Genomic DNA, 18571 nt, shown 5'->3' on the forward strand with positions numbered 1-18571 from the left:
AGAAAGATAAGTATCGGCAAATGTCAATGGACTACTTTGCTTAATGCATTGAACTGAAAATGCAGGAAATGCACAATGCTCACGTGTGGTCCAGATATGTTTTTCCATGAAGGTGTGAAGCGTCATGCCGTCATAGAGCTCGGCATTAGGAGAACTCATTGGGTCTTCAACTGATATGGTCTGAGTAAGATGGTCAATCTAGGCAATATACACATCTCTCACCTTATGGTTAAGCTTGAAACTAGCATGATGTCAAAAATGACCTCAATAGATTGGAGAAACCCATTAATCCATTAACCACTCTTAGAAATAGCAGCTAAAAGCTTTCATACATCTATACAGATCTACAAGATCTATTGTGGCTGAACGTGCAAGGTAAATATGCATCTTAGACACAATATGGAACCTGAAGTCTTCATCCATTAAGACATGAAATGATGGCTATTAGTCACGTTCTAGCACTCAATAAAAAAAGAATAATTCTATTGTGGACCGGCACTTTGTCAGATGAGATGGTGCTGTTTCTCATACCCGCCGCAGAACCTGGGTGAAGTCCAGCAGGGTGAGCGGGGAGTATGACGGCATGCTAGTGGTGTACATTTTGATTTTGGCATGCGGACCACCCACGTGATGCACCTTCTTGCCCTCGGTGTATTGTGGAAAGACCTCCAGACCAAGCTCTCGAATAAGCTCCATGACATGGGTCTGCGAGCTACAGGACATGAAAATCAAATAAATGACCAGAAAGCGTGTTTCTGCACACATTCGGACATCTAAAGGCAGCCAGACGCCTCCTTCAAATCGACTTTGTGTAAGTTGATGAAAATCCTGCTTGCCCTCATTTAAAGCGAAGGCTTTCACAGCCCCAGGCAACGGCCGTTTATTGATCTCGGTGGATGCTGAGAGTAGCTCGGGGTATTTTTCTAATAGTTCGGGTAGTGGATTACAGCAATAAACATCTCGCTTGAAAACACATTATTAATGCCTGTAGGCTTAAACAAGCTTTTAGGATGTTCCCATTATCACTCAAAAACAAGCAAGTTGGGGCTAGTTGTCACAAACACTATATTTCAGTAAGGTTTCCTGTTAAATAAAATTAAAATCTGATCCTTCAGCCTAGAATTAAAGGGATCGTTTTAGTTTTAGAGAGCTTTCTGACCCTGCACTGACAGCAATGCACCTGGCACATTCAAGGCCCAGCAAGGTAGTAAAGACATTGATAAAATAGTCCACTTGACATTATTGGTTCAACTGTAATGTTATGAAGCTACGAGAATACTTTTTGTATGCAAACAAAACAAAATTGCGACTTTATTCAACAGTTTTTTTTACCTTTATAGGCCTTGAATGTGATAGCTGTGTTGCTGTCTATTCAGGGACAGCTCTTGGATCTTAATTTGTGTTACGAAGATGATCGAAAGTCGTATGGGTTTGGAACGACATGAGGGTGAGTAATTAATGACAGAATTTTAATTTTAGGGTGAACTATACTACACAATATGATCCAGCTGTAGATGTCGGCTAACAAGCAAACAACACAATATAACAACACTGACATACATTCAGGCAAGAGTACAATAAAGCTAGACTAAAAGGTTGAACAAAGGTATTTTGGTAACTCTTTACAATATGGTTCCATTTGTTAACTACAGTATAGTCAACACAAACTACAGTAACAATTAAAATAACTTATTAAAATATACCTACTCATTTATTATCTTAGTTAATGTTATTTTCAACATTTTGAATAGAAGAACAGAACAAAATAATATTCAATTCAATTCAGCTGCTTAATAATGTTCCTAAAATATAGGCTAATTGTCTATAAATTCTGATTGTCCAACATCAAATATTTAATGAAAATGCATATTTTAGTTTTTTAGGTTTTTTGTTTTTGTTTTTTTGCGATATTATCTTCGTTGAACAACGACTGTTATGCTGTTATGACTTCTTTGGAATGGAAATATAGGCTAAGTATTACTTCCAATTCATATAATTTGCAGAATCTAGAACATAATAGTAAAACGTAAAAGCTGGGCGCTGCAGAAAGTATTTCTCAAGGCATTGGAAATAATAACGCCCACAACTTCCCACATTTGGCTTTTGCCAGGTTTTAATTTCGGACCTGGTTTGGGGTCACACAACTCTTTTGGCGTTTAGCCCAATCGAGACTCTTCCATCCGTTTTTCAAGCCGTTTGTCTTATGCTGGAATGCTGGAGCCGGTCTCAAAGTTTTGGACCGAGGACAGGGAAACACACTGGACAGATGGCCAGTCCATCACAGAGACAACACACACAAGCATATACCTATGGACAATTAAATGTCTCCAATTCAGCTATCACGTCTTTGGATTTGGGTGAAACCGGAGCACCAGAAGGAAACCCAAAGCAAAACGTGGAGAACATGCATGAGATTTGTTTTTGTTATCTGGCGTAAGAAATTGTATTGTGAAGAGAAAGCGTGAGTCTAAAAGTGTGTCTCAACTCTGCATAAAGTGACATTAAAAACCTTCCCTGAAACATGCAATAACAATAACAGTTATTTAAACTTGAAATGCTTACCTGGACACCCACTGTCCCCCCATGTCCCACTGGTCAACGCCATTCGCAGTTGGCAGGTCTTTACTTACAGTTCGTCCTCCGACACGGTCTGTGTGCAGCAAATAAGAAAAACAAAGTGTTTTGTATAGCTATGCAAGCGGACCTATATAGCTCATTAATAAGGATATCCAAGATAAAAGTCGTTTTTTCTTGCGACGCACCTCTGGCCTCCAGAACCATGACGCTGAGTTGCGGGTTTCTCTTCTGCAGCCTGCGAGCCGCGCTGAGTCCGGACAGGCCCGCGCCGACCACAACCACGTCAAACTGATCCTCACTCATTCCTGCAGTGGCTTGAGCAAACAGCGCGGTCAAATCTGTTGCACAGGCGAATATAACACCTCGACTGTCCTGCAGAGAAACTGCAAAGCCAAGAAAGTTGAAAGTTCGGCTTTATTGCGCACACTTGTTGCTGATCATGTAAAGCACGCACTTGGCACTTCGCCCTCATAAAGCGTATCAGACTGGGGTCCGAGGCACACCGGAAGATACTAACTCAGACCTCCCACTTCTGATTAAGTTATGTGTGCCCAAAAAGTGTGAAGTATTATATAAAACACCCCAAAAGATATGAATGAAAAGACATGAAAAAATTAATTGCATGCATTAGACAACACAATGTCAAACCAAATGGCAATTACAAACGATGTAAACAAAAATGTGTACTTAAACAGAAAATAAAACAATGTAAATAGTAAGACAATTATGAAAAACAAAAGATTTTGCCTTTACAAAAATATGAAACCATTGTTTTGGCCAACAGAAACTGCAACCATCAGGAAAAAAATTTATTATTTTTTTGCTAACTTTCAAATACATGTATCTTTGTCGTGTTATTTAGAGTCTAATATTTTGAAAAGATTTATGCAAGAAACACATGTTTAGGTTACCTTACCTGCACAGTAAAATGCACAGTAGATTGTGAAGCAAAAGTTGTGATCTCATGTTCATATGTGCTACTGTGAAAACATAAGTACTCAAAATTCTTATATTTAGGCTACCACATGCATTTTTAACTATATGAATAGCCTGCTAACCTTTGATCCAAACAGTGTTATTTTGTTTATTTATATTTTTAGGAAACATTTATTTTCCCAGCAGTCTTACTGAACTGCATAATTGCCATCTGTTAACCATCTGAGTCTCACATGTGAAGCCAAAGTTGCCAGAGCAGCTCTTTCATGATCTTTCATTCACAGTTTCATTTATGTTAATAATTCTCGTTAGATTTTTAAAAAGCATGGGCATTTCTTAAAGATAAGGTTGCAGTGGCCTATTTAGGTTGGCATGAGGGAGCCTAAATGTTCTTTGTAAAGGAACCACCTTTAGATGAACTTTCACTGCATGTTAGCTTTGTAAAAATGCATTGTGCATAGCAAGAAAAAAAAACACTGTTTATTGTCAATAAACATAATTGCATTAAACAATTGCCCTGCATGTTGATATACTAAAACGTTCCAATAATTTATTATTCAGTCCTTTGTTTTTCTGAGTGGAGTAACCAGTTGTCACCTGAGACCAGTCTCTGTGGACCACATCACCATAGCACCACCTTCACTTGATACCAGAAGAGGCTTGTTGTCTCACAGTGGAGCCATTCAGAGGGTGACGTGCATGAAGACTAAAGCAGAGAGATGAACTGGCCCTCCATGTGTAAGTCTCTATGTATAATTGCAGGAATATCTGTGTTTTTATGGCCTATTTTCTAGTTCAGATATACCTTTGCACACAGAGGAACCTGTTGTTCCAGTCGATCAGCATGAGCAGCCAAAATGTTTCTACTTGTGTTGTATAAGGTATGGTACAGGATAGATTTTGCTGAACAATGAGGTTACAGGCTCTCAAAATAGTGTAGGAGGAAGAATGGAGTGTCTTACAAAAAGAAAAGCAACAAAGATGTGTACTTTTCTCTCACCACAGGGAAGTAGATAAGAAACTTTTCGCTTTGTGATTGTGGAAAAATGTCTTCGGGTCACAACAGGTGCGTATTTTTGACTTTTGCTGTGGTATAACATTTTTCCAGGATTTGTGTCCTATTTTTGCTTTTTATATGTAAGATACATGTATACTACCATTGAAGTGCTTTAAAACGAGCTGTAATGTTTTGCTAACATAACCAAATGTTATCTGAACGTTTAAAATGTACTTTTTTGGCTTTGTTCCAGTCATTTTGACCCAGAGAGGATATTCTTATCCCCAAAATGCTAGTTAATGTTATCACATTGGACTAAAAGCTTCTAACTTTGTTCACACAGGGTATAACAACTTCCTAAAATGTCATCATTTTGGGTATTTCAATAACTTATCAGTAACTTTTTGCGGATTTGCTAACCAGCTCAGATCAATGAGGCCTACAACCAATCAGTTCCAAAAATCCTGTGTTAACTGAAATAAAACAAGTTGACAAAAATATTGAATCCCAGATTTAGTGATAATATAGCATTTTTAAAAGCAGTTTTTGAAAGCCTGGTTATTTTTGACTGGGAACAGCAAATTAGTTTAAGAATTTTGTAAAGAACATTCCATTTTATAATTTTGCAATCATTATGGGAACGTTGCTTTTGAGTGGTCATTCTGAACATTCTAAAACTAGTAACATTTAAAAAATGGCCAACAAAAAATGTTCCAGAAAAAAAATCCATGAGCAATATATAAATAATGTATTTGTGCTAACATTTGAAGAATATTATTAAAGACCAGATAACTTTGAACAAATATTCTAACAAACATTATTGGAAGAATGTTTGTTCATAACTTTGAGAGAACCAGTTTTTAAAACATGCCCTGTTAGGTATCATTGATATGAGATGAGTAAATACACCATACTTTATAGCCATTTTGTGAAAATTCACTAGTAAAGTGAATTATTGGTTTAAAATATATATCCTTTTTGCAGTCTCTTTTCATTTCTAGGCTCAAGCGTGTGTCTTAAAAACTTCAGTCAGCTGAATGGGAGAAAGTGGCACAAAGAAAGGTGTCCAAACGGGAATGTACAAAAACGCTGCTGCAACACAAGGTTTGTGTTTACCATTGAAAGTTCAAAATATGGTACCCAGCAAGACATGCTCATTATCTTCCTCACAGCCACTTTCAGTGTTCTTCTTCGCTAGCTTTTGCTGTATTTTTGCTTTCATCTTTCACAGATGTCTAAAATGGCCTTGTGTTAGACTTGCAAGTTTGTCCCCGTCGTCCTCATTTATGATATTGACTGTGCTCGCCATGCTTTTTCCCAAAGCAAGTAAGTTTCTTTGCAAAAAAACACTTGATGTATTTTGAAACTTGAATTCCAGCACATTCTAGACTGGGTTAATTTGACATTCTGCTCACAACACAGCTAAAGTTCCTCAATTAGGCCTGAAAGTTTTCCTTCATCCAAGTCATGGATGTATGATGGGATTTATTCACAAGCATTTGGACCAAATCCAGATATTAGTCATTTGGAGAGTTGCATGAACTCATATGAATCATTCATGAGTGAGCACCAGGACAGACCGTCAGCATGAAACCAGGAATATGAGAGATTTGGGAATTACAGGCTAATTGAAAATGATCATTCTTCGACTTTGAATGACAGAGAAAAAAATTACCTAGAAAGAACAGAACAATCCGAAGACTATAGTTATGCTTATAAATTATTTCTGGTTTGTATCTTTAATATATCAACTGTATATTTACCGTTACAGTTTGAAGATGTTCGTAGTCCATTGGTAATTCATCAAATGAGACAATTTTCAAGCCATGGATTTCCTACTAAGTAATAACAACTAAGTATTAATGAGATTAAAAAGTTAATAAAAAGTCAATAAAAAGTCAAAATTATGACCTAAAAAGTCACATTTGGCATAAAAAGTTTTTATGTGATATTTATGACTTTATCACATAATTCTTACTTTTAATGTCATAATAATGACTTATCATCTCATATAATTTGACTGTCATAATTGTGCATTTTCTATTATAATTGTCTTTTTATCTCATAATTTCGACATTATGTAATAATTGTTTTTTTGTAACAATTATAACTTTTTATCTCATATAATTTGACTTTGTCATAATTATGTTTTCTGTCATAATTATATTTTTATCTCATAATTTTCAACTTTGTCATAATTGTTTTTCTGTCATAATTCAATTCAATTCAAGTTTATTTGTATAGCACTTTTTACAATACAAATCGTTGCAAAGCAACTTTACAGAAAATTAAGTTTCTACAATATTTAGTAGTAGCTTATCAGTGGTGACTGTCAGTTTATGTACATATGGCAGAAATGTACGGAAAAAAACAATTAAAGACGTAATCAAACAGACGATGAACACTATTAACAGCAAATCCGTATAGATGCAAATTGTAATCCAAGAGATTCTGTGTACTGTCTTTTGGTCTAATAAGTAATATCTCTGTCTTATACGAATTTAATAGGAGAAAATTATTGGTATTAATAATTATGACTTTTTATCTCATAATTAAGACTTTATGTAATAATTATGTTTTTTCTATAATAATTATAACTTTTTAATCTTATATAATTTGACACTCACAATTGTTTGTTTTCTATCAGAATTGTCTTTTTTAACTCATAATTTCGACTTTGTCATAATTGTTTTTTGTTCTGTCATAATTATGACTATTTATCTCATAATTTCGGCTTTATGTAATAATTATGTTTTTTTTTTCTGTTATAATTGTAACTTATCTCATAATTATAATTTACCGAAGCATGATTTTTTTTTTCTCATGTGGTGGAAACTGGCCTCCATAGTAAATATGTAACACAACATTAAAGTTTCTTAACATAATGTTAACCACAACCCTATTTACTATATTTAAAAAAAAAAAACTCATTCAATATGAATGATATTGATTAGCCTTGCAGGTTGGCATATAAACTGACGTCATGACTGAACAGCTCTTCAGAGAATTTTGCAGATGGATGCACATGAATCTCTTGCCATACTTTTGCAGATGTGACAGCAGCAATGAAAGTGACCTCCAGTGGGCCACAAACTATTCAGATGGCTCAAGGGGATCCGGTTACTCTAGACTGCACCTACACGTCAAGCCAAGCAGACATAGGCGAACTTGACATTGAGTGGTCAGTTGTCAGCCCAGACACCACAAAAAAAGACCAGATGGTGCGTAAGGCGATCTGTCACTGCTTCCTATCCTTGAAATAAATGACAAACTGGCCTCCCTATAGGCACTGTTTTGAACAATCTCACTGATTCTTAAATTTCAATATCATTAGATCATATCATACACAGGTGGAAGGAAATACACCCATGGTGACTCTGATTTAATGAAAGGAGTGGACTTCACAGCTACAGACCCTTCCCAAGGAGATGCATCTCTATCGATTGCCTCACTGACTGCCAGTCATGCTGGAACGTATCAGTGCAAAGTCAAAAAGGCACCTGGAGTGGACAGCCGAAAAATATCACTGATTGTGATGGGTAATGTCACATATCTGTGTCTTTGTATCAACCTTATTTTGCAACATGGAAGTAAGCTATTTTCTGTGAATGTGTGAGACTCTGATTCATTAGCCACTACAGGTAAATACTTAGAAGAATAACAAAGTGAAGTAAAAGATAAAACTGGTAAAATTGTAAAATAGCATGATAATAAACAGAATGTTTCCATGACGGATCTTTAAATTTCCTTCAAATTTTGATATGGAAATACTTTCCTCTTTCCCAGTTTAATATGTAAAGACAACATTTAACTACACCACTGTCTTACTTTCAAAGTGAAATGTTTAAGAATCCCGACCAGCCCTACACGGCAACAAAGGGGCTCAACCAATGGTGTGTGTTTGGGGGCGGGCCTGTCAGTTCATTCGACCAATAGAAATGGAGATGTGTTCAGGCAAACTCAGAGCTGTTGAAAAGGGCCAAACAGTTTGAAAATGATTTTTCCTCTGAAAGGTTTATTTTAAAGAGAGGTCCTTGAAGATAATAGCCGTGTACCACTTCTCAGAAGTTCTTTTGGATCTCTATAAAATTGCACAATGCAATTATATAAACAGTCTTGCATTTGTATGGGTGAATTCTAACAGTTGTTTGACTCTCTTTGTGGCAATGAGGCCACCTGTGCTGAAGTATTGAGTTGATTGTGAATGCAAGAATTTTTTCGCCTCTCTTTGTGGCAGTGAGACCGTCTGTGCCGAAGTGTTGGGTTGACGGTGGTGAAGCCGTGGGTGAACCAGCATCTCTCCGCTGCAGGTCAGATGAAGGCACCGCACCTCTGCTGTATTCATGGAGGAGAGAGAGTGGAGGGCCCATTCCTCCAGATGCCATTCAGAGTAAGTGCTACCTCTGTTGGTAAAGTGTTGTAATGACATGCTTCTTCTACAGTGATTCTCTAGTGATATTTTAATATCCAAATTACGGCTTTTGCAGAAGAATGCTGAGCCTATGATATAATATATCATGCATTCAATAACAATTTATTTGATTTATGTCTAGTGGAGAAAAATATTTAAAATGCATTTAAATGGCCTAATTAAGTTAATTAGCACCTAATTAAAATAAAATAATATAAAATAAACAAACAAAAACAAAATCTTTAAAAAATTATAAATCTCATTTGTTTAATAAAACATTTATGTCATTTAAGTCATATTGTTTTTACATGGTGAAATTGATTAATTGTCATTGAAGCTCAGCAAGGATTAACTAAGTTATCTATGTATATAATTGCATATAGACAGTGTACAATAATATGTACATTATTGTAATTACAAAATGAGAGCTTTGTACAGATGGTTAGAAGTTCATTCTCAAATCATGCTGGAGAACATGATCATCGTGATTTGCACAAAGTTAATGCACTCTAGAGCTGGTATCATTCAAGCAAAATGAAACATAAATATGCTTAAATTCTGAAATTATTTTTTCTGAATTTTCAGTTCAACGCATATTTTACTGATGTTGTTATTCTAATAATATGAAATATAATAAAGCATATTATACTGTCACAAGTGCTCGATAATCATTATAATAACATTTCTACATATGAGAAAAAGAAAGATATATAAAACCCTACAGATTTATGGACGATTGACATTTTTCAATTATTTAAATAAAAGTTGTTGTTTTTTTCTCTCTCTCGCCATACATTTAGACACCGTCACAGGAGAACTTCTGATCAGTAATCACTCCGTAAGCCACTCCGGTGTTTATTCCTGTGAAGTTTCCAATGCTGTTGGGAAAGAGAGCTGTCGGCTTAACCTTCAAGCTCTGAAGCGTAAGTGAAGCATATAGACACACTCTGTGGTGATTTTATGCTAACTGATTTCTCATCATCGTTTTCTTAATCTTCCACAGCTCCAAACAGAGCGGGGGTCATCACAGGAACCGTTGTTGGATGTTTACTGCTCATCATGATCGTTCTGATCATTATATGGCTTCTCATCTTCAAATGTAACTGGAATCAACATGACAAAGAGTTCTCTAATGAGATTAGGTGATATCAACCCCTCCATTTTCTTCATGAATCCATCCATTTCCTTCAGTGATGTGAAGTTTGATGATGATAATGAGACATTCTGGCTCTGATGTCTTTTATTTTCTTTCTGTCCTTAAAGAGAGGATGCTCCCGCGCCTGAGAGTCGCCCCACCAGCCGAATCTCCAGCTTCCGTTCAGGTGTGGCCTACAGCCAGGTGGGCCAAACCCAAAATGAGCATCCACCCTCCACTAACACCAGCTACAGCACTGCAAAGTATGACAGCAGGTTTGGTTATGCTGTGTGAGAGACTACTCATACTTGTATTATAGATTGTCACTGGTTTGCAGTTTACTAAAAGAATGACCTTTTATTGGATTTGATCATGTTGCAAGATACAAAATGGAATCAAAATGTTTTGCCTTGTAATTGTGTAGCATTCAATGTATTTATACAGTAGGTTTAATATGAGAGAAGGATACATTATGTCTTGGATGAATGATGCACAATCATGTAAGATGATATTGGTAGAACTCTTTTCAAGACCTAAATTCAATATTTGTGTGAGGAGCTTCCATTATTGATGTTTTGTTAAGATGATGTAAATAAATATAGAAATTGTATGGTTTTTCTATGATATTTGGATGTTGATGGCAATGATTAAACATCATTAAGAAGCTATTTAAAAGTAATGACAAAAATAAATCACAAAAAAGGTTAAATTGGATGTGTAGACTGATAACTCTTCTTAGGTATTTTTATATGATAAAATGTGTTTGTTTTGCTGTTGTTTTTCCTCTAATTTTACCCAAAAGATATGAAATGCATTTGATTATTATTATTATTATTATTATTATTATTATTATTATTGTTGTTACAAGAAAGATGGAATATCTTTGTTTTTGCCAATTAATAGTAATAGTTTTTTTTTTTTGTTCAACAATTTTAGGACTTATTCTGAAAAGTTGAATTTGTTTGTTGAATTTGCAATAAAACATTTTTAAAAAATCAGTTGTTGACAAATAACAAAGACAACGTTTTAAATATCAATATTTTTAGTTAAAATATGAATGGAAGTCTATTTTTAAGCATTTTTAAATGTTTTTTTTTTGTAAATTAATATGCAGTCTTAAATACTGCTTTAATAATTTTAAAATAATTGTAAAAATAATAATTATATGTTATTTAAACTAATTTTGAAGTATATATATTGAAATATATATATATATATATATATAATCAGATTCACTTTTTTTTATATTCTGCACTATTTTTATTTTGTGACAAAATGAGAGATTTGTACAGATGGTTAGATGTTCATTCTCAAATCATGTTGGAAAACATGATCATTGGGGGTTTGCAAATTTAATTTAGAGCTGGTATCATTCAAGCAAAATGGAAACATAAATACCCTTAAATTCTGAAATTAATTTTTCTGAATTTTCAATTCAACTCATATTTTACTCAAGTTGTTATTCTAATAATATGAAATATAATAAAGCATATTATACTGTCACAAGTGACACCTCTAGAGGGCGTCATCGTTCACTGCGTCGATTTTGAAAAGGGGAGGGGGGAGAACCACATAAGCACTATTGCGCATGTGCAGCCGTGTTCTCACGCTTAGCTTACAGTAGTGATTTTTGTGTAGTATAGTCATCATGAAGGCTCTTAGAGGAATGGTGAGCGGAGCCGTCAGTGAAATATCATCTGCTGTTACCGGGAGCAAACACGTCGCAGTTCGGGAAAATGCCCTCGCCGTGACTCGTGACTATATTTCTCAGCCGAGATTAAGTGAGTGACCAGTGCTGACTATGAAAGGACCCGTACAAACAGAAACCCATCCCCGTAGCGATCAAATGATGTGTGTATGTCGCAACGAATGAATGACGCACTCTGTATTTACGCTGCATCTGCTAATAATCATCCTCATCATGTTATTTTCAACTGCAGACATTTAGCTTCTAATTTGTAACATTTCTGATATTGTACATCTGTGATCCAAATATGCAATCAGGTGAATTCAGGGTCAGCTTGCTAACTAGAGAATATTTTCCTTGCAAATGCACATTGTCTATGTCTAATTGCATGATCTTAACATCAATTTAATGATTGGTTTGGTTTGGTTTTCACCACACATGACGTTAAAAAATCAACATGATGCAGGTTTTAGGTATATGCATACACGATATGTATCGTGATGGCTTCATGGCAAGCCGTTTTAACATTTAGAGTAGTCCTTTAACCCTCTATGGGATATTTATAAATTACGCTAAGAAAATTGCATTTAAAATACAAAATAAATGTTCAGCCAACAAAATGTGATTTTAGTGATGTCAAATGACATTCGCTTCAACCAGAAAAATTAAAATGTATTTATCATGTGCTTCAAATTTTTGGTAGCTAAGTAGTAAAGAAGACATTAGCACGTTAGGTCACATGCTCTCAAGGCTCCATAGTGAGCTCATTTTAGACTAGAAAATAGATAAATTCAAGTTATAAAAAATATAATTGTACATCCAAATGTGTTTTCTAAAGTTTTTTTGTAATTTTTAATGCACTTTTATAAAAGCAACTCAGAGACCAACAAATCTGAGCGTCATGCATAACTGACAAAGTATGCATGCATACAAAGTAATAATACAACAAGTTGTTGAGGATCAAGGAGGATAGAAGCAATGAGGGTGAGGGCAGTGAAGAAGAATATGTTGCTATGGAAGTCAGGCATTTGGGTATATTATTGTATGCCAGTTTGAAAGATGTGATCCATACAACAACCAGAGGTCAGGAAAGATGCCAATGTCTATTGGCATTACTATACTGACAGGCAGCAATGCTCCAATGATGACTGCACAAGTCAACATCTACTTATGTGTGGGGTACACTGAAAAATAAGTCTTGTTGACTTTCACTTGTGCTACGATAATTGATGTGAAATTCCAAGATGAAACACAATGTTAAAGTTGTTTTAATGCTTCTGAAACACTAAGACATGGTTTTCAGGCAGTGAAATTGCATCCAAATGTGTGTAAAGTTTTAGACATTTTCACGCGCGAGTTCCAAATCAAATATAACAGCACAAGAAAAAAATGTAATGTTCATAAAGATTTTGCATTGAGATCGGCCTTTTTAGAGACCGCGATCAATCATCCCAAAGCGATTATCGACCGATATCGGTAGCCGATCAATCGGAGCACCCCTAAATAGTAGTAACAAAATATTAGTTATTAGGAATAATGTTAAATTGGCTTGCCATAGATGGCATCATCATCAGTTGCACTAATGACATCACAACATGCATGGAGCTTTAACAGATTTGATATTTAAACTGGTTAATTCTCAAATATGGTTTTTAGTTAAAATAACTAGGCTCATTTCTTAAACCTGAGCAAATAAATAAATAAAATGTTAGGAATAACACATTTCCAAGGCATCATGACCTTTTATTTTCTGATTATGAGGGTCTGTTATTTATTTCTTTTAGGATTTATGTTTTTGTACGTTATGACATTCTCATTCTTTTTCTTTATTTTTCTTTTTAAGACACTTTGACCATAACATGATGTCATATTTTATAAGGTGATATGTGCTTTATTTTTTTGTGTATTTATTTTTCTTAATACAGTGCTTACTGATGTAATTAAAAAAAAAACTTTGTAGAATTTGTGTGACTTTGTAGAATTTGATTTAGACTGCAAAAACACTCTTTTGACATTGATGTTTATTGTATGTAAAGCATATAAAACCGTTGCTGGTGTTAATGGACCCCTGGTGATTTTGGATCAAGTGAAGGTATTGGATTTCTATATTTTTTATTACCGTTGTTACATGTCTGATTTATATTGTGGTTTAGAAACAATGCATCCGAATGTGGCACCACAGCTGTCTGCTTGCTTATTGAGTATAAAATATAAAATAAAAACCAATATAAGATATTTTAATGTAAATGGTAATGACAACTTGGCCACTTCTACTCAATAACCTATCTAGTTACAGCTGTACAGATGTACCATTACTGAGATGTTCATTATTGTCTTTATAACCATGCATTCAGAAGCGAAGGCAATCATCTCATTTGTTTGGAAAGTACTGGATTACACTAAAGTTATTGATGCAATGTTAACTGGTTGTTTAGTAACATGTGGTTCAGTTCCCCAGGTTTGCTGAGATTGTTCATCTAACTCTGCCTGATGGCACCAAGAGGAGCGGACAAGTGCTGGAGGTCACAGGCTCCAAAGCTGTGGTCCAGGTCAGGGAACGAGACCTTCTGAAATAACTGTTTTAAAAAAAAAATTCCTCCATTGTGGAAATCTGATCAGTATCATCCCTCATTAATTCATTTTTAGGTGTTTGAGGGAACATCTGGTATCGATGCCAAAAAAACCACATGTGAATTTACAGGGGACATTTTGCGCATCCCTGTGTCTGAGGATATGCTGGGTAAGAAGAAAAAAGGAGACGTGATATTTTTTATCATGTGTACTTGCTAAAACTAGAAGTCTGTTACAGGTCGGGTCTTCAACGGCTCAGGAAAGCCAATTGATCGAGGACCTGTGGTGCTGGCAGAGGACTACTTAGACATTAATGGTACATTTCAATGAGGACACATAAATTATTACGCTCACAAATAGTCATCAGTAGCATTTTTGAGTATTGATGAAATGTGTACCATCCAATTTCCTCCTGCTTCCTGTAGGTCAGCCGATTAATCCTCAGTGTCGTATTTATCCTGAGGAAATGATCCAGACTGGCATCTCTGCCATTGATGGAATGAACAGTATTGCAAGAGGCCAAAAAATTCCCATTTTTTCAGCAGCTGGTCTACCCCACAATGAGGTGAGACTGCTGTTGTTGTTTTTTTTAAATGTTTTATTTTCTTCTTTCTTCCTTTTTCATCTTAAATGTATGAAGGAGGTCGAATGAATATATATATATATAAGCATGATTATATAAAAGGTGATTCTCCCTGAAGAGACAGTGTTACTTGTTACTTTTCAGTAAGGATGCATTAAATTGATCAAAAGTGACAGTAAAGACATTTATAATATTACTTTAGAATTATATTTTGTGTCAAATTGTTGAATTTATTGTTTCAGATAAATTCTGTTATTTTGAACCTACTATTAATCAAAGAATCCTGAAAAAAATATTACCGTTTCCACAACAATATTACGCAGCGCAACTGTTTTCAACATTGATAGTAATAAAGAGTGTTTCTTGAGAAGCAAGTCAGCATATTAGAATGATTTCTGAAAAATCATGTAACTGAAGACTGGAGTAATGATGCAGTGCAGAAGAAAGTACGGACATAGTGCAAACATACATGATAGTGCAGACATACATAGGAATAACACAGTAGAGATGGAATATAACATTAATAAGAAAAACTGAAAATTAAATAATAATGCAGTATATACAGACGTAGAAGTGTAGAATTTTTTTTTTTTTTAAATGAATGTACACGTTATTTACAAGTGTGCAGTTTACTAAATGTACAAATTTTGAATTCTACGTATAAACATAAATACATAATTCATGATGTACAATGTATAGTTGCGGAAGTTTTAATTGTTCAGGCTGAAGATAGCCTGTGGGGAAAAACTGTTCTTGTGCCTGGCTGTTCTGGTAAAAGGCAACAGTTGGAAGAGAGAGTGGGCTGGGTGTGTGGGGTCCAAGGCGATTTTCTTAGCCCTTTTCCTCACTCTGGAGATGTAAAGTTCTTGGAGGGTAGGCAAAGGGGCACCGATAATCCTCTCAGCAGTTCTAACTGCCCGTTGTAGTCTCTTGATGTCTGATTTGGTAGCTGAACCAAACCAGACAGTTATGGATGAACAAAGACGGACTCAATGATGGCCGAGTAGAACTGTTTCAGCATCTCCTGTGGCAGGTTGAATTTCCTCAGTTGGCGAAGGAAGTACAACCTTTGCTGAGCCTTTTTAGCAATGGAGTCTATGTGAGTTCAGGTCCTGAGAGATGGTGGTGACCAGGAATCTGAATGACTCCACTGTTGTTACAGTGCTGTTCATGATGGTGAGTGCGGGGGGTGCAGGGGGGTGGGGAGGGTTTCACCTGAAGTCCACGATCACCTCCACTTTTTTGAGTGTGTTGAGCTCCAGGTTGTTGTGACTGCACCAGACAACCAACTCTTTAACCTCCTGTCTATAAGCAGACTCGTCTCCATTGTGGATGAGGCCGATGATGGTAGTGTCATCTGCAAATTTCAGGAGCTTGACGGAGGGGTCTTTTGCAGTGCATTAGTGTGTATACAGGGAGAAGAGCAGTGGGGAGAGCACACATCCCTGAGGGGCACCAGTGCTGATTGTGAGAGTCCTAGATGTGAGTTTTCCCAGCCTCACTAGCTGTTGCCTGTCTGTCAAGAAGCTGGTGATCCACTGACAGATTGGGGTGGGCACGGAGAGCTGGGTCAGTTTGTCTGAGAGAAGGTCAGGCATGATGGTATTGAAGGCCAAACTGAAGTCCACAAATAAGATCCTAGCGTAATTCCCTGGTCTTTCAGGATGTTGCAGGATGTAATGCAGTCCCATGTTGACTGCATCGTCCACAGACCTATTTTCTCTGTAGGCAAACTGAAGAGGATCCAACAAGGGTTCAGCAATGTCCTTCAGGTAGGCCAGGACCAGTCTCTCAAATGACTTCATGACCACAGACGTGAGGGCGACAGGTCTGTAGTCATTAAGTCCAGTTATTTTGGGTTTCTTGGGAACCGGGATGATAGTGGAGCGTTTGAAGTGGCAAGGAACTTCAAACAGCTCCAGAGATCTGTTGAAGATCTGTTCAGTTGTTCAGATCTGTTCAAGACCAGTTGGTGAGCACAGACTTCTAAACAGGCAGGTGAAACACCGTCTGGGACTGAAGCTTTCTTAGTTTTCTGCTTCCTGAAGACCCAGTTCACATCCTCCACACAGACCTTAAGCACAGGTTGAATGGTGGGAGAGGGAGGGAGCTAGAGGGTTTGCAGGGGGGTAGGTGGATGTGGGAAGTGCAGATTAGAGCAGGTGTTGGGTGTGAGTCTGGACTTTTCAAATCGGCATTAAAACACAATCAGATCATCAGCTAGTTGTTGATTCTCCGCAGATTGTGGGGGAGGTGTCTTGTACTCGGTGATGTTCTTCAGACCAGTGCAAACTGAGTCATTGGCTGAAAGCTGGGTTTTTTTTTCAGGTTTTCAGAGTAGTTTTTTTAGCCACACGTATCTCCTTTGTTAGTCTCTTCCTGGCCTGGTTATACTAGATTTTATCCTCACTTCTATAAGCATCCTTTTTGGCCTGACAAAGCTGCTTGAGTTTTCCAGTAAACCTTGGTTTATCGTTATTGAATGACAGGAATGTCCTGGTATGCACATATCCTCACAGAAACTGATATATAAAGTCACAGTCTCTTTGAGCTCGTCCAGATCGGTGGCTGCAACTTCAAAAACACTCCAATCAGTGCAGTCGAAGCAGGCTTGTAAATCCCACTCTGCTTCATTAGTCCATCTTTTAACAGTTCTTAATACAGGTTTAGCTGATTTCAGTTTCTGCCTGTAGGCTGGTATAAGATGAACCAAACAGTGATCAGAGAGCCCCAAAACTGCACATGGAATAGAGTGATATGCATCCTTTATTGTGGTGTAACAGTGACCCAATATATTACTGTCCCTATTTTGGCAGTTCACGGGAGAGATTTGCTTTGTCAAAATCTCCAAGAATGATTAAAAGAGAGTCTGGGTTAGAGCCCTGCCTCAAATTTAGGCCCTAGCCCGGCCCTGGCCCGAGACGCTCAGGCCCTAGCCCGGCCCGTGTCCGACAGCTTATCAGAATTACCGGCCCAAGCCCGACCCGAGCGCGTCTTTTTCCCCCTTCTCCCCACACAGCTTATACTACTGTTTCAGCTATTAAAATAGTTCCGTTTTGTATGTAATAGCAAAGTGATTATATTTCGTTTTTTTATGAAGTTAATTTAAAAAAAAGTTTGGAGCATTTTTTTTCGTTAAATATAAGTTTTTTGTTTTTTTTTAAGTAATGACCAAGCGGCCAGTGACAGACAGTGAGCCTATGTTTGATCAATGTAGCCTGTGCGGAGAGTGGAAGCTAAAGCGCGCTTTGCAGGACATGGATGCACCAGCGTGATCACTTGCATTTTTTTCAGTGGATACGCCATCATTTTTGCTCATAAAGGTAAGAGTAATACATCATTTGTAGCTGTAAAGGGTCTACTTTTATTTGTGTGCACTCACAATATCAACAAAACATTGTGCTTTTATAAAATAAAGAAAACAAACATGATGTGCTTGCCGTCTCGTCTTGAACAGGAGCGCTTCACAAAAATGAACCAAAACTCAGCGAATTCATGTCTCACTGATAAATATATCTATAGAAAGCTTTAAATTACTACTTAACGAAATAAAACATATCAAAAACAAAAACTCTTTCATTATAATCATAATCCGTAAAGATGCACTTCTCTCTAAAGGCGCGTCTAATGAGGAGATGGCGAGTCAGGATCGACAACTTCATCCTTGCGACACC

At 36.6% G+C, this 18571-nt stretch overlaps 2 protein-coding genes and 1 pseudogene across 2 annotated transcripts in view; 2 read left to right on the top strand and 1 right to left on the bottom strand.

The window, feature by feature from the left end:
* LOC107730423 (probable flavin-containing monoamine oxidase A) overlaps nt 1-3168 on the bottom strand; it is a 40042-nt gene extending 36874 nt beyond the window's left edge. The window contains exons 1-4 of the mRNA XM_016541269.1: nt 2763-3168; nt 2563-2650; nt 532-712; nt 84-198 (exon numbers count right to left, since the gene is read on the bottom strand). Of these exons, the coding sequence (XP_016396755.1) occupies nt 84-198; nt 532-712; nt 2563-2650; nt 2763-2880 (502 nt within the window). The 5' untranslated portion in view covers nt 2881-3168. The remainder of the gene's footprint in view (nt 1-83; nt 199-531; nt 713-2562; nt 2651-2762) is intronic.
* A 1013-nt stretch (nt 3169-4181) lies between these two features.
* LOC107730417 (coxsackievirus and adenovirus receptor homolog) lies at nt 4182-10350 on the top strand. The gene is made up of 10 exons (XM_016541263.1): nt 4182-4251; nt 4519-4579; nt 5495-5614; nt 5742-5836; nt 7562-7731; nt 7845-8049; nt 8748-8900; nt 9722-9844; nt 9925-10063; nt 10185-10350. Exons 2-10 carry the CDS (start codon nt 4560-4562, stop codon nt 10348-10350), a joined length of 1191 nt encoding a protein of 396 aa, XP_016396749.1. The 5' UTR covers nt 4182-4251; nt 4519-4559.
* A 1286-nt stretch (nt 10351-11636) lies between these two features.
* The window catches only part of LOC107730420 (V-type proton ATPase subunit B, brain isoform-like), a 30503-nt pseudogene continuing 23568 nt past the window's right edge, over nt 11637-18571 (top strand).

Source organism: Sinocyclocheilus rhinocerous, unplaced genomic scaffold, assembly GCF_001515625.1.
Source record: "Sinocyclocheilus rhinocerous isolate Xijiao unplaced genomic scaffold, SAMN03320098_v1.1 scaffold1660, whole genome shotgun sequence".
Classification (NCBI taxonomy): Eukaryota; Metazoa; Chordata; class Actinopteri; order Cypriniformes; family Cyprinidae; genus Sinocyclocheilus; species Sinocyclocheilus rhinocerous.

Excerpts from the sequence above, each read along its gene's own strand:
- LOC107730417 (XM_016541263.1), top strand. The coding sequence starts at position 4,560 with ATGTCTTCGGGTCACAACAG. Across the intron at positions 5,837-7,561 it reads CATGCTTTTTCCCAAAGCAA|ATGTGACAGCAGCAATGAAA; the intron begins GTAAGTTTCTTT and ends ATACTTTTGCAG. Across the intron at positions 8,050-8,747 it reads AATATCACTGATTGTGATGG|TGAGACCGTCTGTGCCGAAG; the intron begins GTAATGTCACAT and ends TCTTTGTGGCAG.